Genomic DNA, 20,619 nt, shown 5'->3' on the forward strand with positions numbered 1-20,619 from the left:
AAAAAACATCCTTCCTCAAAAGCTTCCTCCTTCAAAGCATTGCAGATTTGGGTAGCCCTCACGTTGGTTTATTAATTTTACTCGCAATATATTTACATTCGCAGGTCAGGCAAAAAAAAAAAAAAAAAAAAAAAGAGAGAAAAAAAAAAAAAAAAAAAAAAATCACAAAATGGCTGTATCGCAAGATGGCACCTTCGGATAATCAACGCCGATTTGTGAATTGCGAAAAATTTGGGAAAGATCTCTCTTGCACTCTTAAAACTAATTCATATATGCGTATTAAAAAAAAAAAGAAAAAGAGACGTTAAGAAGAAAAAAAAAAAAACGAATGTTAGGAAAACAAAGAAAAAATTAAAAAAAAAAAAAAAAAAAAAAAAAAAAAGTTACAAAGAAAAAGGATGAACAAAGAATCTTCGCCCCAGTGTATAGAACACCTAAAAGGCGACAGATGTTTTCCCAACCTTCGCAGGAAGAGCAACCCTCCTCATTGGTTCCTCCACATTCATACTTCTCTGCTTTAAAAGGCATATTTAAAAGGAGTGGTATCACGGAAAAATGCCATGTGTAATATTACTCCTACATGGAAAATTAAAAATGGGCCTTCAAATGTGGACTACAACCTTTTGCTCATATAAGCACCAGTACAGCAATGGCCCATTTTTTTTTTTTTGGGGGGGGAAACCTCTCAATTGAAAGGGTAAGACAAATAGAACTTTTCCTCCATCCTATGTGGTACCCTTTTGTCAGGGCACTCCACGTGTTTAACGATTACGCAAAAGGTACCCCCTATGTTGACCAGCCCTAAACCGTCCCTTTCATACCAACATCTTTTGTTTTCCGCAGAAGGAAATATGCGCATTATTCGCAACACACTCCTTCGTCTGTACGAGGAGAGTAACGATACGAACGTTTAAACATCTTATTGGAGCCCTTGCAAAAAATATGAACAAGCTCCATTTTCGCCATGCGCAGTGTAGACGATATATGTTTTAGCACACACGCAAAATGGTTAGTTGGGAAGGTAAAAAAAAAAAAAAAAAAAAATTTAATAGGCATAAAGAACACGCACGTTACACATTGAAAAGGTTAATAAAACTGAACAAGCAGGAGTTACATTTAGGATGACGATAAAAAAATATCCTTCCTGTGACCTGTGCACATATTGATGGTATAGGTGTACATGGCTATGACTACTTGAGGAATCCCCAGACATGAGCAGAAATGTTCAGCTTACGCAAATACATTGTTTGATTACATCTTTTCATTTTCGCATCGGATCACCTAAGCACAAGAAAAAAAAAAAAAAAAAAAAAAAAAAAAAAAAGGGTTTACATCATGTCTCCCTCAATTAATACTTCTCCTTTTAGCCGCCATTATTAATCTTCGTGCATTTCTGTTCTTCTACTAATAACCTTAACAGATTGTTCGACATACTCTCGGTTACTACTTAAGGAAAGTTTCACGACGAATTATTGCGACAAATCTCGCTGTAGGACAACTTCTCCATGGATTTGCATTCATCATTGTGTGTGGTCCACTACCCACCCATCACTGTGCATTCAACAGCTTGTTGTACTTCTCCTCGTCGATCACCCCCTTATTCTTTAACTTCCCCAAATGGTACTTATAAAAATACGATGGTGTGTAGTTGCGCACGGAGAAATCCGGCCTATGCGACTTCATGACGGCTCCTGCACCTAACATAAGGCTTAGGAAGCTGCATTCGGCGAAGACGGAATAAAAAAAAAAATGAATCGTCATAATGATAAAAATTGAGTGATGAGACATACATGTGAGTAATAGCCAACATAAGGGTGAAGGTGGGCGTTATCCCCAATATTTATCGCCCTTCGGATATAGTCCACATTGGCCAACACCACTTACAGGCGCAGTCTATTAGGTGGTCATATACCACGCAGACACCGCGCGCACTCTCTCATCATGCTCTGTTCACCTGTAACGTCGTAAGAATTTCACTCGGTCCTTCGAAAAACTGGGGAAATATTTGAAGATTTCTTCGACAGGGATGAAAAACATTTTGGGTGACTGTTTGAGAGGAGAGCGGGGAAAGAAGCGGCGAAAAAAGCGGGAAAAAAAAAAAAAAAAATAGGGAAAAAACTTACATTCACATTTCACTTACAATTACATGTACCCCTTGTTGTGAATTTGCCTGTGCTGAGGAAAGTATGCCCCCGGGCCCCCCCACACATACGAAGCGACGGTTTGCTATTGCGGAAATGACTGATTTAACCATACAGTCACAATACATTAAAAAAATATGCTCAAAAAGAAATTGTAAAAAAAATTTTGCAAACACTGGAAGGGATGCTGTTCGGAATGACAAAAAAAAAAAAAAAAAAAAAAAAAAAAAAAAAAAAAAAAAATGTCATGACTTACTTTGAGGAGCAGTTGTGTGCAATGTGAAGAAGATAATTGAAGAAATGAAAAGGGTCGATTTGATACTTTAACGCAAGGGATGTGCGACCATTAAAAAAAATGACGACCAGGATGATTACTCCTGCGGTGAATTGCCCCCAAAGGATAAAGGAACTGCCAAGTCCGAATACCCCAACAAATATGCAAAAGTGCACAGCGCGAGAAAAGCAGGGGATTCGGGACGACTTCCTTCAGCATAAAACATAGCAACCGTCGCAGGGGAAAAAATAAAATAAAATAAAAAACATCCATTGAACATTTTAACCTTAAAAACGCCTATAAAAGTCGTATACGCAGAAAAAAAAAAAAAAAAAAAAAAAAAATGCCACTTTTATGAGCAATGTGTGGCGCGTTTGGCGTTTCGCATGTTCATAACAACACGATTAGAATAACAAGACGATTTGCTTACGTGGGGACAGAACCCATAGGGGTTGGTTTCTACCGGAGCATATTCGCATATATTAAAACATGCCTCTAAGCCTATGCAGTGACATCTTTAAAGTTAAAAGGACTCATTCTTCAAGCGCCAGCTGAGGGGGGACACACACAGTGCCTTGATGAGCACGTAGAGCGTGGTGTTGGTGGTGGTTGTGTTGTTGGTGGTGGTCATGGTAGTGGTAGTGGTAGTAGTAGTAGTACTAGTAGTAGTAGCGTTTTTATAGAAAACCTTTACTGTTGAGGGAAAGGCATCAAATTGGACCATCCTGTGGAGTCTTCATTCCGCATGGTAAAGTCACGTTCACCTGGTCCTGCACTGGATGTCACAACATATTGGTCGTTCCAGCTGGGTCAACGCTAGGCTCACTGGATAGAGTAAAACTGGAGCTACTCTTTCGCAAGTTGTTCTCATTTTCCCCCCTGACATCGAAATCCGAATCGGAGAGCGTACTATCCAACTGATCAATTCTCTTCACGAGAGAGTCATAGTGGTTATTGTACTGTTCAAATTTGTGGGACAGTTGTGAATAGTTATTTTGGGCAAGTATGTTTGAAATTTTTATTTTTTCATTTATGTCGCTAGCCAGTTGTATGTACCTTGCAAGAGTGAAGGAGATTCCACTGAGGGTGCCTTTTATTTCGTTTATATCTCTTCCATAAGATGGGTTCAGTAACTGCAGTGGGTTCTTTTCCAAGTGAAGGACCTTCCTTTCCATTTCGTCTATCTTGTCTCGCAGGAGTCTTTGAGTCGGATGAAAAAAAAAAAAAAAAATATATATAAATATATATACATATATATATTAAATTTAATACAATATAATATAATAAGAGAGGCCTACATAGGGGTGAGTTCCTTTTTGGGTGCACACGCATAGGTAGGTCGTTGTTCCATAGCGCCTAGCCTAGGCAACAAAGGGGCATGATCCTCTCTTCCCCCCTTGTAAAAGTTGGCGTCCTTCTAAGCCCTATTTTTCTTTTCCTACTTGAAATACGGCGAGGCGAGGAGCGGTGCGAATTTGTAAATCCTTCTGGACGCTTCGTTGTTGCACAGCCCCCCGAAGATGAAGAAGTATCCGCTCCCGTCCATTTGGATGATTTTTCCATAGAAGTGGTGCGTGACCAGAGGCGTGCCGTACACGTTCAGGGATGACCAGGTGTTTAAGTTTATATCATACGCGTGAATGTCTTCGAGGGGGTAAAAGAAGAGATCAGGGGTGTAGGTACGTATGGGCATATGTATTCCTGTACATGGTGTGTACATGGTGTGCGCATGGTGTGCGCATGAAGTAAACATGCTGTGTGATGTGCGGCGCGCTGGGGCTTACCCAGAAGTTCCGACTTGGAGTACCAGCAGAAGTTGTACCCCCCGCAGAGGAGGAACCATCTGTCGTTCAGGACGGTGGAGCTGTGTCTGCAAGGAAGATAATATATGCATGTATATACGTATATGTATATATATATGTATGCACATGTATAATCGCATGCACATAAAGTGTGTGCGCCTGGAAGCCCCCCTCTGGCTTACCCAAATCGTGCCACGGGGATTTTTCCCAGGGAATTTTCAATTGGGGTCCACTTCCCGTTACTTAAGGCGTAACACCAGAAGATGTCCTGAACGCACTTGTTGTTTGCATTGAGCCCTCCGAAGATGAACGCCCTGACGTCGTTCCCCTGGTTAGATATACACAGAGAACACGAATGGAAAAATCTGCCACTGGGTTTATGAACCAACTTCTTGTAATACTCCTCCTTGCTCATAATTTTCATCCATTTTTTTTCCTCTTCAAAATAGCACCAAATATCATTGTTCATCTTTAGATTCCCCATGCTCCCTACGAGGAAGAACGGTGTTTGTGTGTGCATATGTAGACGCATGATATTCATTTATCGAAGCTGCATTTAAAAAGGAGGCTCCTATTTTATTACCCATTAGGGTTAGGATACCTACCTCCATGGATGAAGATAATATTTTTGTATTTAAAAGATACATGTCCAAATACGGGGGGAGGAGAAAATTGGACCTTTATATGCTCCCAAGTGTTGTTACTTAAATTAAACATATAGGTGTCGTTGGTGATGTAGCTTCCCCGCTTGCCTCCAAACAAGAACAGGCACTGTTCGCTCAGGGCGCTGGAATGAACCAAATCCAGCGTTGCGTAGTACCGGCTCTGCGGGGGCGTACGCTCTTCCACGAAGCTGAAAATTTGTGTCTCTGCGGTAGGGGAAAAAAAAGGAAAAAACATAGCATAAAAATGGGGAAAAAATCGGAGAACTAATAACGGCAGATGGACGAATGCCTCGCTGCCAACATACAATAGACAAAAATGCAGGAGGCACTCTGTCCAAGTAGCCGCCATGTCGCATTTCCCCATAAAGCGCTACTTAATTACCCGTGTTGAACTTAACCAGCCTGGAGTTGAAGGATTCGCTCAGTTGGTTTCCCCCATATATGTATATGTCGTTCTTGTAGAAAATACAGGCGTGGCCAAAGCGGATGTTGAAAACATCACCCATATGAATCAACTCTGATTTATAGTAAAAAGGTAACACCTCCGAACAGAAAGAGATGGCCTCCACATTGTCATCATCAGCATACTCCTCCAAAGCTGACCAACCTCCATGGGTGAAAGGCTTTGCAATCTTTTTAAATAAATTATCTGCGAATATGATGGTTCCATGTGTAAACTTGGCCAAGTAGGAGTCTTCCTTTTTTACATTCAAAAATTTGTTTGAAGATTTCATTTTGTCTAATTTTTTTTTTTTTTTTTTTTTTTTTTTTTTTTTTTTTTCTTATTTGGTCGCCTCATTGGGTGGCATGTTGTGGCGAGGGGGTATCACAAATAGGCATCCAACGCAGCAAGGCAGGTGGGCACCCAAAGGTGCACCACAAAAACTGGAAGAGCAATTTGGCGGCAATGAGGAGTACCAGAAAAAGGCAACACACACTGGCTGGAAAACAAATCCAAAATTTACACCCACCCCTTGTGTCTCTAAGAGGGTTATAGTACGCGCATGTGTTGTCATGAGGTGGTTATTTTTGGCCTAAGTTTTTTTTTTTTTTTTTTTTTTTTTTTTTTTTTTTAATTCCCAAATTTTTTTTGCCCCGTATGTATTTTACCGTTCCGTTTTTGTCCTTCCCATTTGTAACTCCTCACCTCAACGCAGCGGGAGTGTGCACATGCAACTTCCTTTGTGGCCACCCTGGAGCATTTTTCCCACCCTTCCGATGCCACACCTCTTTGCTGTTCTTCCTTTTTTTTCTTCCTTCCACCTGCTTAGTACTTCCTTTCCCTGGTGGAAAATGCCGAAAAAAAAAAAAAAAAAAAAAAAAAAAAAATCAGCATGCGCAACTCACTTGGAAAGAAACTCTACGACCATGCAATGCAGAGTACGTGCGATGTTGCTGATTTAAAAAAAAAAAAAAAATTGTTCTGTCTACACACTTTTTTTTTTTTTTTACAACGGGGATTTTAAAATGAAGGGGAAAAACTGTGAATTAGATTAACGGGAACACGCATCTTTTCGAAAACAAATAAATTAGAGGTAGGGGGGCAAAAAAGGGCAAACACAGTGACACAAACACGCGAAAAAGGGAAGTCAAATGGAGCAAAATGAAAGACAAGGAGTGGGGATTTTTTTCTTCTTCCCCGTCAAAGCCATACTACACACATACGACCCTTGAAGCAAAGGGGGGTTAAAAAAAAAAAAAAAAAAAAAAAAAGGAAAAAAAATTAACATCGCGGAAGGTGCTGTTCCCCCGTAGTCATATCAAAAAAGGGGGATCCGAGGTGTGGGTAGAAGCAAACACATACAAAAAGGGAAAAAGGTGTAAATCGTGCAACGCCATGATATTACTTCCCCGGATAGAAAAACAAGTGCCTAACGGGACAGGGATGTATATGCCGGTCTGGCATAGGTTTACACACAAAAGGGGGAGCAAGGCAAGAACTTTTTTTTTCCCCCATCCATGTCTATATGCTGTCATGCTTCATCAGAACGTTGGACGATTCCAGCTTTCGAATGCGCTGTTCTAATTTTTCCAAAGCTTCTGCGTTCAAATTTTTAGAGAGTAGCTTTTCGCACTGCTCGTTCAGCTTTTCCAGTGCTGCGAAGAGGGAAAAATCAAATAAAATAAAATAAAATAAAGTAAAATAAATACATATTTAAATGATATCCAAGTGTGTGCTTGGCTGTGGAAAGTTGCTAAACAGCTCGGTTGGCTTTCCCCAAATGAGCGGCATACGCACGTAGGGACTGCTTCTCCTCCCCCTGCGTCGCGCTACTCCTTTGCACACAATGGAGCCAAGGCTCCCCAACCTACCAGAAAACTTCGCCTCGAAGGTCTTCATCATGTTGTTTATGTTGTTCACCTCCTCTTTCAGCTCAGCTATTTTTAACTCGAATTCGGCTGAATTCACATAATTATTTTCATTTGAATTTTCGTTGATGTTATTCATTTTTGTGTTAAGCTGCTCAAATTTTCCCGTCAACGTTTTGTACGATACGTACGTAACTAAGGGGGACATGCTGAAAACGTCGGAATATTCTCTCGCCTCGTCCGACCCTCCAAAAATGTGCAGCGACTTCTTATAAGGCAATAAACATAACGATCCGTAGTATCCCCTGTTGAAGCTTCTCGAGGTGCTGATATCAACTTCGAACCATGAGAAGGTGTAAATGTTGAGTGCGTACATATCTACAAAGGGGATGAGGTGGGCATATCAGTGAGTGTAACGTTGAGGGGGAGCACAACAGACCTGGTGAAGAAAGCTGCTCATGTGTGTGCGATGTGTGACGTACACACAGCGACCACATTTGGAGGACTTACCGGACAGAGCGTAGTTCTCGATCCACCCGTTTGTGATTCCTCCGTATATGATCATCCACTCGTTGTCGAAGAGTTGTGCCGAATGTCTGCGCGGAAGCGGAGAGGGTCGTGCGCATGTGCGTATATAAATGTATGTAACTGTATGTGTGTAAATGCACACATCATGTGCATAGGAAAATGTAGTGTCCCACTTTTTTATGAACGGTTCAGGCGATTTCCTACGCATCTAGCCATTTTTCCGTTTTTTTTTTTTTTTTTTTTTTTTTTTTTTTTTTCATTTCGCTGTGTTCATGTTTTCGCCTTTTTCATTCTTACGCCCATCGTGCACAGGGTTTGGGTCCTGAGCTGTTGGTGATTTCCTTCCACCTAAGCGTTCTAAGGTTAAAAATCCACGTGTCCGCGAGAGCCCCACTGAAGCCTTTCCTATTTCCTCCAAAGAGAAAAACAAGTTTTGCATTTCCGTATAGGGTAAAGACTAAACTGTGTCCATATCTAGCTCCGGGATTCAGATTCATCTGATTAATTTCCTTCCAACTGCCCCCAGAAAGGCACCACATGTCGGACAAAGGAGCATTGTTTTCATTCAGCCCACCGTGAATGAATACGGCATCATTCATATTGAAGGAAGCGTGTTTATATCTGGCGCTTGGTTTTGTAACGCTCTCTATTCGTTCCCATTTCTTTGCTTGGAAATCAAAGCTAAACGTTTCATCAAGTACTTCATCTTTTTCGTTAATTCCTCCAAAGACAACAATGCTCTTTTTGTTATCTTGCGAAATAACATTTCCGGAATGAAATGCTCGAGGAGTAATATCTTCCGAATTTAATCTGATTTTTTCAAATAAATTGATTCCAGGTACATACCTTACAAAATTATTAACACATTTATTTTGTTCAATTCCTCCATATATGCAAATGTCTCCATTTATTTCAACTGCGATGTGACCTTTGGTTCTTTTGAAGCATCTTTCATTGTGCATAATTTCTGTTAAGTGAAATACAGGTGGTGAAAGAAACCCCTTGGACACCTCTTCATTATATTTCGTGTTCATATTACCATTCAGTATTGCTGCTTCTCGTTTCATATCTTCTGTTTCTTCTTTGCTTTGGTCTTCATTAACTTGTTCGACTCCTTGAATGGGTACCTCCCCTACTTTTTCAGGGATTGAAACTTGACTTGTTGTAGCGCTACCCATTACGTTAGTCATTTGGTCTGCTGGGTTTGTTTCATCGCTTGCAGTTGATACTTGCGCAGAGTTGTTATTTACCCCCATAGGGTTCCCCATATGAGGGGCAGGAACATTCATCATATATCCGGCCATACCCATATTACCTGACATGGTCATATGACCCGGCATAGACATATGACCATCTAAGGCAGCCATGTCAGGCGAGCTAACCTTTTCTTCTTGGTTCCCCATCTCTGCTGCATTAATTTTCTCAATGGCATTTACTCTTTCCGCTGAAGGAAAAATTTGCGGTGCCGGAGAGTCAAGCGCGGCGGTACTGATCACCCCTGCCGCTTTGGCTTCTTCCGTAATTGGCTTTTCATCGGTCCGTGGCTCGTCTGGAACTGTGCTTACGGTGTCCATGTTATCAGCGTGTGGAGCGATGCACGAAGGGAAACTTTCGTGGATACGTGTATGGATGCGTTCGTGGATTCGGGTGTAGACTCACATGTGCGGAACTTACTGGCACTTGTCAGTTTCACCTTTGGCCTGAACTGTGCTGAAAATATAATCTAACCTCATCCAGCTTTTTTTTCGGGTGGTTCTATAGTGCGGCTGAAAATTGCCTCTTATCTCCTGTTTCGAAAAACAAGCGCAGGTTTTTACAAAGCGCACAGCTGGTTAATCTGATCGACAATTTTTCCGTTTTATTTTTTCCCGATGAGTTCACCCTTTGTCGCAGTGTGGGTAAGAAAATTAATTTTTTTCTTTTATGAATGCAGCCAATGTGTGTACACATGGGTGTGAACAAAATGACAACCAAAATGGCAAACAAAATGGCAAACAAAATGGCAAACAAAAGTGTAAACAGTAGAGTACCAAATGAACGGTCACACGGAGGGGCTGAGAAATGAACATGCGAAAACTTACCACTTACACCTTAGCAATCTTGCGCTTCATACAGAAACAGCGGTGGCGATTATTTTTTCAGCAACAACTTCGAACGACAGTTTGTGAAGTTAGAAAAAAAAAAAAAATTAACTCTACTTGGGCGTACGCACCTCTGTGTGGTGCCTAATTATTCGTTTGATAAGCATAGAATATGCAACATTTGAGGAGTGATTCGCAAATTGGATGTCGTTAGGGACATTCTTTTGTTCTGTTGACGTAGTTTGTTCTGCTCATTTGGGGTTGTTTCGCTTTTTTTTTTTTTTTTTTTTTTTTTTTTTTTGCACTTAAGGGACAAGCACCCCGACATGACCTACAATTTAGTGCTAGTCAGCGTAACGATTGTGTATACCTGTTGGTCGTTCTTTTATGAGCTCACCAAGTTGCACTTCTTCCGTTTTTTTTTTTTTTTTTTTTTTTTTTTACCATTGGTAAAAATTTTTGTTCATTCTTTTTTCAACTTGATTTTTCCCCCGACTGCGTAAAAGCTTCAATTTGTTGGAAAGCGAGTTTGTGTTAGGCCCAGGGCATTCCAGCAGGAAAGTAGTCCGTTAAGCGCGCCACGCGAAGGGAAGAAGGAAAAATGGTCCCTCCTTTTCGCGCCACTCCATGACGTTGTGTAACAATATGTAGTTGCATATTTTCGCCCCCTTTTTCCTGCCTTCAAAGCCCTTTTAAAAAATGCCAAAATTTCCCACGTCCCGAATGCTCCCCTACCCCCTCCGTTTTGTGCCTGTACGTAGAGCAAAACTTGCACACACGTGGGCCGAACGTTTGGAAATGCTTTTTAATTTGCCTTGCATTTGTGCAAATTTTCCTGCACACATATTATGGTCATCCTCCGTTCTAAAAACTAGCTCTCAGCCTTTTAAAATTGGGGGTGTCAAAAAACGTGGGTTGGGAGATTTTTCAAAATAGCCAACTTGGGTACAATTCACGACCGTAGGGAAAAGCTCTATTCTGCGCTGGGTTGGCTAACAGGCAAAAATGCCTATGAAAGGATACGTAGAGATGTGTACATGTGAATGTATACCTAATTTGCACGCAAGAAAGCTGAGTTCCCTCAACTGCTGCTCCCCCGGCTGAATGTCAAATGAACAGATAAGCGGTACCCTTCAAAATTTTACAGTGACATGTTGACGCTCCAACCTTTCCCATCTTAGGGATCTAGACCTATATGTAGCGGAGCTTTTTCCACCATCAGTGTGCTCCGTACGGATGCGCAAAATGGAAGTCCATTTGGTAAACTCTCCATATATGTTGTGTACGTCGCGAAGGTATTTTTAAAAAAAGGTGGAAAATTCGTGGGGTATACCATTATGTGCACGCTTTTTGTTGAAGCTCTTCTCAAGAATGGAAAACTGCTCCTCCTGCTTGGAGGTAACAAAAATGACATGCTCTCCATTTTAGTATTTCTTTCCATTTAGGAAGTAAACAATGGGGGGGGTTACAGCTTCGCTTATCCGCGCGCTTAACTCTCCGCACAAAAAAACCCACGTCCATATTTCGTTTCGCCCTGTTTGGCAACAATTTTGAAAAAAAAAAAAAAAAAAAAAAAAAAAAAAGGCAAAATGGCTAGCCAAAAAGTTATATTCCGCCTGACCATCATTTAAAAAATAAAAAAATTCCGATCAACTGAGCAGCCATCTGAGTTGCCAGAAAATCGATGGTCATACAAATCACAGTCAAAGAGAAATTAATTGACCTTTGTCGGCCAAATTAATGAATCTGCGAAATAAAGAAAAAGCCGGATATATAAAAAAGAAAAGGGGTTTTATGACGGAAGAGAGATAGCCTTTGTTGCCCTCCTTAGCACCATATTGGTGTAATATCTGTCGACTAATGATCACTTGTGCGAAGGCATCCACATTTCGCATAAACAACAGCACCTTTGAAAGGTACCCACTGTAATAGTACCGTGTCACCAGTTCAGGGACATATCGAATAGAAGTTTCTCCAATCCAAAGGGCAAACACCATGGATGACCCAACGCAACAATTTTTAAACGACCCGAATATACCCGAAGAAGAAAAAACAGTGCTCGTAGACGCAAACACTAGGAAGGAATGGGAATCCCCCGGACAGTGGATGAAGCGGAAGGAATTCCTCCTCAAAATGCTGAGTTATCACAAACAGAATAACCTAAAAATCGATGTCGACAAGTTTGCAAAGATGGGCCATATGTATTACAACATGAAGTACCTGAGCTGCACGTACAGCGAGCAGGTGGTGGAGGAGATGCGCATGTACGAGCAGGGTTGACACGGTTGGGTGTGCACACCCCCAAAAGAGAAGCAGCTACACGGAAAAAAATAACCGTGAACGGGAGAGGGGGGAGCGAACTGGGAAAATTGGGCCACCGAAAAGCGTCCCCCCTTTTTTTTACCCCCCTGCCCAAAGGGAAGCTCTCTTCATTTTTTGTCTCCATATCTGCGCCCATTTATACTTTTTTTTTTTTTTTTTTTTTTTTTCCATCATAATGTTTTACTTGACAAGACGGGAAATTACAGCACCTCCTGTAACGTCAATCCCTCTTGAGGATGAACAAGCCGGTCGGCCAAGAACGTGCACGCACCGGTCCCCATTTGTCTCAGTTCACATTTGTCACGGGCTATTATTATTTAAGCATTTTAAACTTTTTTTGTTTTTCTAAAAATAAATTCGTTCACGTGAGGGTTCACATAGGCATGGTGTACAAAAAGGGGGGGGAGGGGGACAATAGAATTGCCCATCGCGTGTGATGATGCTTGCATCCGCACGTACCCCCTCCCGACGTAGTTTCCCCCGAAGAGGCATAACTTATGCCACATGCGTAACGAATGTGTGTGTAGTAACAAATGGAGTAAGGGGAATGGTAAGTCTCTTGGAAGATGCAAAAATGGACCAAGAGGCGGGAAATACGCAGGGATGTTAAAAGTCTACACGGTAGGTGAGAACAAAATGGTTCCATTAAAGAGGAGCTTAAGCAGCGTAACAGTGCAACTACGCAACAACGCAACAACGCAACAACGCAACAGTGCAACAGCGCAACTACGCAACAGCGCAACAGCGGTTCTCACTGAGGAGGTTTGACCTGGTTGAAAGGCTTGATCTGGTTAAAAGGCATCGAGTTGACATCCAACAACTTCCGGAAACGAGCAATGAGCTCCTCCAGGGAGCACACCTCGTGGTTGTTCTGGTCGTCCCTGTTGCGCACAGTGACAGTGTTCGTTGTTAATTCCTTCTCCCCCACAACCAAAATGAAGTTGAACTGGTTCAGCTGCGCCTCCCGTATTTTCTTGTTCAGTGTGTTCAGCGAGGTGTCTATCTCCACATCGAAGAAGTGATTGTTCAATGTTTGGTACACGTAATTTGCGTAATCATTGAACTTGTCACTTACGGGGAGGACGATGGCTTGCCTGGGCGAGATCCAGAAGGGTAGCTTTCCAGCCGTGTGTTCTATCAGAATGGCAACGAACCTTTCCACGGAACCGAGGATAGCTCTGTGGATAATAACTGGTCGGTCGAAGCCCTTTTTCAGTTGTTCTGCGGTATCCGTGGGGAGGTTTGTATCTGAACCTTTATTCTGGGAGGGCTGGTTACCCTCTCCCTTCTCCGCCACTTCTTCCCTCTTCATTGTGCCACTTTCCGCGTTATCCCCCTCGTTCAGCGCCCCAAAGTCTTTGTTCTTGTACTGCAAATTGAATCTACAAGGAAGTTGGAAGTCCAGCTGAATGGTACCGCATTGATGTGTACGGTTAATGCTATCCCTAAGTAAAATATCAATTTTGGGGCCATAAAAAGCTCCATCTCCTTCGTTGATTTTCCACGATATATTAGCTGAATTCAGCGCGTCTTTTAAGCCTTGTTCCGCAAAGTCCCAAGTAGAGATATTTCCAATAAATTTTTTGGGTCTCGTAGATAAAAATAATTCGTACTTAAATCCGAATAAGTCATAAATGAAAAATATAAAATGAAGGGTGTTTAGGACTTCTTCCTTTATTTGGTCAAAGGTACAAAAAATGTGTGAGTCATCTTGTTGGAATCTACGTACTCTGGTAAGTCCACTTAAACTACCAGATATTTCATTCCTATGTAGAACACCAAAGTCAGCTAATCTTATAGGTAACGACCTGTAGGATGCATTTAACTGCTTAAACATGATACAATGTCCAGGACAATTCATAGGCTTCATTCCCCACTCCTTCTGTTCTACATTAAAAATAAACATGCAATCTTTATAATTTTGGTAATGGCCAGAAGTTCTCCACAAATCACAACTGAACACATTCGGGGTAATCACTTCATCATACATCCTTATTCTATACTCTCTTCTAATAAAGTCGACTAATTTATTGTATATTTTCGCTCCATGAGGTAGCCAAAAGCATGAACCTGGTGATGTATCTTTGTCGAAAAAGAAGAAATGTAATTTCTTCCCGACATTACGATGATCTCTTTTTTTTGCTTCTTCCAAAAAATTTAAATAATCATTTAATTCTGTTTTTTTTTGGAATGTTATTCCATATATTCTTTGTAAACTGTCATTGTTCTTATTGCCTAACCAGTAGGCCGCTGAGTTTTTTAACACCTTGAATGCTTTTGCCTTCCCTGTGCTTTTTATATGGGGGCCTAAACACAGGTCGATGAAATTCCCACATTTATACACGGACGTTTTTTTATTTTCTGGTATTTTGGATTTGATCAATTCTAACTTGAACGGGTTATATTGGAACAGTTCCATCACTTCATCTTTCGTACAGATAAGTTTTTCAAATTCAGCATTCTGCTTTATCAGCTTGTTAAATTCTTCTTCTATTTTTTTGTAATCTTCATTCGTTATGGAGAAATCCCCTAGGTAAATGTCGTAATAAAAACCTTCCTTCAAGGGGGGCCCGATCGTCAGGTAACCTCCGAAGAGCTTTTCCAAACTACTTCCTAGGATGTGTGCGGAAGAATGCCAGAAGGTCTTCTTCGCCTCTTCGTTCTCCAAATTCAGGAATTCGATTTTGCAGCTTCCCAACAGTGGCACGTTCATATCCCACAGGAGGGGCTTTTCGTCAGCTAATTGACCCTTGCATCCGAGGGTTTCATCTTTTGTCTCATTCACCTCATCCTGCTCCTCCAGTTCTTCCTCTATGTCACAGAGTTCAAGTTCCACCTTCTCCACATAGGTGACACGCGCTACGATGGAATCCTCTGCCAACCTCTTCGAAATGGATGTTGCAATATGAAAGGGGGTAGTCACATTACACTGTCCCACCTTCACGGATCCATCCAACAACTGCACATTTATACTTCGAGTAAATTTTGGGTCACTCTTGAGTAGCTCCTCCCTTTCGATTCGCTTCTTCTCCTTCAACTCATTATACTTAGCTAGCCTTTCCTGGATAAATGCTGGGTTTTCCCCAATGACCAAATTTTTTTTTAATTCCTCCAAAAGATCCCCCTGGGATTTATCAACAGTGGCGATGGATGCCATTCTTTTAAAAGGCAGTTTATTCACTTTGATGATATTTTTTTTCCAACTGCATATACCTCTGGTGCACAGTTGGTTGATGTACAGGTTGTTTTTTTTCCCTAACAAAAGAGCGTTGCGACCGTTCCGCCTCCTCTGCTCGTCATTCCAGTGAACAACGTTGCCGACGCTCCTTGTACCTGGCTTATACAACAGGAGGGGGGCATTAAAGTTGTTGTACGTGTTCGTCAGAAGAACGCAAAGGCTCACAACTGTCCTTCGCATTCACGCCTTCGGTTTGGGGTGGAGCTGTACACAAGGACACGCACGCATAAAAGAATAAATCGCGCGCATTATATATATGCGTAACACGCATTATACATGGGTAATATGCACGGGTGATTTAAAGTAAGGCCATTCGCTTCGTAAACATCTACTGTGATTTCGCATCCTATCGTTGATGTTATTTTCATTCATATCCTTGCTGACATTTTTTTTTTTTTTTTTTTTTTTTTTTTTTTTTAATCGATTTGTGAGCAACTCAGAGTGGGTTCTCAAATCGGTTTGCGCGAAGAGGCGTATATAGTCAGGATCACCCCCGTGTGGGTATAGCCTCAGGCATACCGCGCATGCAGCCCCTTTTTTGCACCCCTTCGCATGCGCGCATGCGTGGCTTTATTAAGTCAACGGGAAGAAGGGAAATTCCCGTCCCGTGCACCTAAAGAGTTGATCTCTCTTGTAAATTATATCGTTCCATTTTAAGTGGTGATAAGCCCTGTCGCGATAGCTCACTTGTGGCCTCCACGATATTGTACATAATAGGGATGATGTGCCACTTTGCTAAGCCAAAAAAAGGGAGGGGTTTTATAATCTGACGTAGTCACAATCCCTGCAGGTGCCTTTTACTGGAGATCCACTCACACCCAATTGATGATATCTCATAGCCCCCCACTGGGTGCACCCCACGGGATGGGAGCAACATGCAATGCTACTTCCATTTCCTCGCAAGTGGCTCCTAAAAAAAGGATATATTCTCCCGCAACAACTACATAGGAAAGTGTGCTTTCTTCCACTTTCCTTTTTCTGAAAGTCGCCTAACGAAAAAAAATAATTTTAGACCTTTTGGAAATTGCCCTATGTTGTTGCGTACTTGGCTGCAGGTCACCCAAGGGGGGGGAGAGAGGGGGTGGTTGGCCTCTCCACACAAAAAAGAGACATCAGTTGGAGGAGCATCGCCACCCGGATTGTGTAGCGAAATGAAAAAAAAAAAAAAAAAAAAAAAAAAAACAAGCAAACACAGACATAGAACATGGGAAGTGCACAAAATGGCTAGCTTCAAAAAAAAAAAAAATAAAATAAAATAAAATACACAACGGCGAATACACTTCATGGTTGCCTGCTCCTACGCAGATCACAAAAATGGACAAATCAAAGAGGCCCTCATGCCAGGGATAGGGGTGAACAACAAATGTTCGGTGCACAGAAATTACAAAACATACAAAACATAATTGAAGAGCATTCCCATGTATTATCCAAATGCGTGCTAACCCAAGTCAGTCCAACATGATGACTTCACTTTCCTTCTCCCTGAGCTCCTCGATGCCCGTGATTTTCTCGAGTACGCTGCTGTCGCGGATGACCTGCACGTGTGTGGGAGGTAACAAAATTTGTAATAAAATGGGCAACGAATTTGGGTGCATAAAAAATTCGCTACAAAAATTCGTTAGCGATATGAGTTAGCTAAAAGGGGTGACAAAATAAAATCACTGCTAATTATAAGGTCCCTCCCGGCGTACATTTTCTACGAAAACTTCCGGGCACTCCTGGTAGCGCAAAATGACTTTCTCCGAACAACACATGCATCGGTCAAAGGCACTGCAATATATTTTTCTCATCGTGAATTCAGCCAAATTGAGGGACAAAATGTGAGGTGTGGCTCCCAAGCAAGAAAAGAGAGAATTTGAAGTAGCCTTCCTGTTCTTCACCTTTTCTGCCTCCCCTTTGGAAGGGTTCCTTGCAGCCATGTGCATCTGGCTGGTGTATACATACTGATCTTTATTCGTATGCGGTGCAAAAAAATATAGCGGGTGTTGTGTTAGGGTCATTAACAATTCGACAGATAATCCTCCACTGATGCTACTAAGACCTCCTCTAGTGACTGTGCACTTCTCATCTAAGGCTTGGCCAAATATTGAGTTCTGAGGAGAGTGCAAATCATTGCAGTAAAAACAGCCACCCTTAAAATATAAATAGGGGTGTCTAATTATGTTTAGCGATTCAAATCCTAACGCTATGGTGATTCCCAGGGGGGGCATTTTCGCTAGTTGCTTTACATTCGTGAGGATATTATTGTAAAAAGTTTGCCTCTCACGGATATCTTCATCCGTGATGTTGTCCTCCTTGGTTAAGTACATGTACATATCGCTATGGTAATCACAGTGCACCAGATTAGTACAGTCCACATTTGGGTGGGTCATTACCCCCTGGTTCTGATTACATTTCTGTCGACACTGCAACTCCTTCATACAGTTATATTGTTTCTCTGCAATTAGCAAACTGGGGAAGTATCTTGATTCTTTTGAATCCGTTGCCAAAAAAACGACATGATGATTGGATATTAAATTATCTAAATGTGTGATAGCCTCCCTCGTCTTAGATATGCGCCCATTGGAGAGGTAAATCGAATGGCCAGGCATAGGAATGTCAATTACCCTAGCCTGGATATTCAAATCTGGAGCAATTTTTAATAGACCCCTTTTTGCAGCCACTACTTTGTGCACTGGTATTTTAGATTCATCTTCTATATCATCTATCGTGTACAGGGACTGCCTACCTACGTTCGAATGTTTTACTACAGAATTATCAACGAGAGTTAAATGTTTTATACCCCAAGTTACACATGTCCTTGCGACACTACACCCCACTGTTCCCATCCCCAGGATTAAAACCTTCAACGAGGTTATTTTTTCCTCTTTTAAATCTTTCAGGATTTTCCACTTTATTAACTTTACATGTTGTTCCAGGGCTATTCTGTGCACCACGTCTCGATTCACAAAGTTGCGAAGGCTAACTTTATGGATGCTATTGTCTCCCTTTTCTCCCACGCGCCTCTTCCATCCCGGCGCGCATCCGATAGGAACCACCCCCACCTCCGTGATCGTTTCGCCTGTACTCGCTTCTCCAGTGGATTCCCCCTCAAGGTCTCCCCTGCTTGGCACTTTTATTTTAAAGACTGACGAATTTAGGAGGTACTTCACCAGTTGGTTCTTCTTTGCGGGTAGACGTGTTTCCCCGGAGTTAAGTTCCCCGCTATGGTGAAATATTTTCCCTCCCATGTAAGATTCTTCCCTTTTGCCTATCCATTGACGTTCCTTGCCTACCTGCATGTCACCATAATCTCGAGTAACCATTTTGGAAACCAAAGTATACTGAGCATTTTCTACAGGAGGCATATGCGCATTACACATCCCTGGGAGGATACCAGTGGGATTTCTCACGTAGGGATATTTCCATAACAAAGGAGAGGAGGATGCCTTGCACAGGAGTTCTTCGGATAGTAAAGAGAAATCCCTAAAAACAAGAAACTCGATTTCGAAATCGTACAACTCATATTTCAAGCAAAGACAATACAAGAGATTTCTGAAGTCCCAACTTAGTGTTGTGAAGACGAAATTTGGATCAACGAAGCATATGTACATGTGGAAAAAGTCTTCCATAATATATTTTAATTTTTTCTCCTTCATATTTTGTAGGCGTTCTTTCAGTTCGCCTAGACAGTTTAAGGGTAGGACGGTGAGTCCATTATAATTGCGCAGTACGTCATAGGGATCACTATATGTCATCTTTGGATCATCCACTTGACATTTACAGCCAAATGAATGGGAGCTTGTTAACTGCTCCACTGAACTATCTGAACAAGAGCACATGCAGATGTTATCACCTTGAGTATACTTCTTGCGAATATCGGACAGATAATCGCACACACTTTTAAAGGAGTTCAAGGAAGCAAAAGCTATTTCTTCTTCCTCCTTCTTCTTCACATCTTCATTACAGATTCCTAAACGATGCAGACTACTCTGGTACATTTTCATATACAGGTGAGCATTCCGTAAGGACAACTCCTCCACATCAAATTTTAACAAAAGAAATGCCCCAGTGTCCACAAACAATTTATTCCCCTCAAAGAACGTATCTATTTGCTGAGACAAGTACAGCAAGTCTCCAACGTTGATATGGTTCTTCCTTGAATCTAGGTACATCACCTCAGGGTCGATAAAATAATACAACCGTTCACTCGGTTCTACCATCCTGAAATGGACAGGCGGATTTACTACCGGGTTGGCCAAGCTGTAGTAGCACAAAAAATCTTTTAGATCAAGAAAAGTCAAAATTAAATATGTGTTTATTTTTTCAAAGTAGTTTAGCTCATTTGGTTTATATATCCAGAAAGTATCTTTATAGATGTTATCCTCTTCTGTTCCATCGTCTTTGCCACTGTTCATATGGCTAGGTTTCTTCAAGTACCTCCTCAAATTGCTCATTGTGTAATTAATGTGTGTACCCTTTTTCGTGGATAAAAATTCCTCCAATGTGTTAAAATTTAATAAAATGCCTCGATATTTCTTTGAAAACGTGTTCCTTTTCTTTATTCTTTTGTCCTTCTCCTGTGTGCATTTCATATCTAGCCTCCTAGTTGTGTACATCGAACGCAACAACTCGTCTGCTCCATCACTTACACCACTCGGAACAGTATGGCTTGATGTAACATTTTCCTTTTCTACCACTTTCTCACGAGTCATACTTCCTTCTGAAGTATGAAGAATTTCCACCTCAACATACGGAAATGAATTCCTATCAATTTCCACCACGCTGGAACTGACATAGGGATACTCAAAAATCACTGCTTCTGAAGAATCCGATACGTAGGCGTGATTCGCCGTCACCTTCATTCTATGCACGTTGCTACTCGAAAGCAAATTGATGTACTCACATCGATGTTTGTAAATTTCAATTTTCTGTTCATACAATTTTGTAAAAAAAGAAATGTCCATTTTGAACTCATTCTTGCAGTACTTCAGAATGTCCACCCTTTCGGCTTGTTCCTTTTTTGGCTGTTCTATTTTTGTTCTCTTCTCCCCTGATGGGGGTTTCCCTAACCTCGGCTCCATCTTCACCCTTAATTTGTGGTACGAACTGCTCTGCTTTATTCTGACCAAAGAAGGGCAGCAACGTTAAAGCATATTATTTATTTATTTATTTATTTTTTTTTTTTGGTTATCCATCCTATGTAGTAAGGAGCGACAAAATGGAGTGAACAACTTTGTGATACACAGTTTCTGTCCCTGTTAGGAAGAAATGCTGGA

The 20,619-nt window shown here is 41.4% G+C and overlaps 6 protein-coding genes across 6 annotated transcripts; 1 reads left to right on the top strand and 5 right to left on the bottom strand.

The window, feature by feature from the left end:
• Nucleotides 1–1,548: 1,548 nt before the first annotated feature.
• Nucleotides 1,549–2,037, bottom strand: PKNH_0923500 (conserved protein, unknown function; the record flags this gene model as incomplete). The annotated part of the gene is made up of 2 exons (XM_002259223.1): nt 1,549–1,717; nt 1,955–2,037. The coding sequence occupies 2 exons, from the start codon at nt 2,035–2,037 to the stop codon at nt 1,549–1,551; spliced, it is 252 nt and encodes an 83-aa protein (XP_002259259.1).
• A 1,160-nt stretch (nt 2,038–3,197) lies between these two features.
• Nucleotides 3,198–5,616, bottom strand: PKNH_0923600 (kelch domain-containing protein, putative; the record flags this gene model as incomplete). Its single annotated transcript, XM_002259224.1, has 6 exons — nt 3,198–3,615; nt 3,858–4,059; nt 4,200–4,285; nt 4,400–4,706; nt 4,823–5,086; nt 5,265–5,616. 6 exons carry the CDS (start codon nt 5,614–5,616, stop codon nt 3,198–3,200), a joined length of 1,629 nt encoding a protein of 542 aa, XP_002259260.1.
• A 1,229-nt stretch (nt 5,617–6,845) lies between these two features.
• Nucleotides 6,846–9,294, bottom strand: PKNH_0923700 (kelch domain-containing protein, putative; the record flags this gene model as incomplete). The annotated part of the gene is made up of 4 exons (XM_002259225.1): nt 6,846–6,979; nt 7,196–7,570; nt 7,703–7,788; nt 8,018–9,294. The coding sequence occupies 4 exons, from the start codon at nt 9,292–9,294 to the stop codon at nt 6,846–6,848; spliced, it is 1,872 nt and encodes a 623-aa protein (XP_002259261.1).
• A 2,502-nt stretch (nt 9,295–11,796) lies between these two features.
• PKNH_0923800 (XTBD domain-containing protein, putative) lies at nt 11,797–12,081 on the top strand (the record flags this gene model as incomplete). Its single annotated transcript, XM_002259226.1, has 1 exon — nt 11,797–12,081. The coding sequence occupies one exon, from the start codon at nt 11,797–11,799 to the stop codon at nt 12,079–12,081; it is 285 nt and encodes a 94-aa protein (XP_002259262.1).
• Nucleotides 12,082–12,874: 793 nt separating this feature from the next.
• Nucleotides 12,875–15,541, bottom strand: PKNH_0923900 (threonine--tRNA ligase, putative; the record flags this gene model as incomplete). The annotated part of the gene is made up of 1 exon (XM_002259227.1): nt 12,875–15,541. One exon carries the CDS (start codon nt 15,539–15,541, stop codon nt 12,875–12,877), a length of 2,667 nt encoding a protein of 888 aa, XP_002259263.1.
• A 1,268-nt stretch (nt 15,542–16,809) lies between these two features.
• PKNH_0924000 (autophagy-related protein 7, putative) lies at nt 16,810–20,424 on the bottom strand (the record flags this gene model as incomplete). The annotated part of the gene is made up of 2 exons (XM_002259228.1): nt 16,810–16,896; nt 17,053–20,424. The coding sequence occupies 2 exons, from the start codon at nt 20,422–20,424 to the stop codon at nt 16,810–16,812; spliced, it is 3,459 nt and encodes a 1,152-aa protein (XP_002259264.1).
• Nucleotides 20,425–20,619: the final 195 nt, after the last annotated feature.

Source organism: Plasmodium knowlesi (assembly GCF_000006355.2).
Source record: "Plasmodium knowlesi strain H genome assembly, chromosome: 9".
NCBI classification, from domain to species: Eukaryota; Apicomplexa; class Aconoidasida; order Haemosporida; family Plasmodiidae; genus Plasmodium; species Plasmodium knowlesi.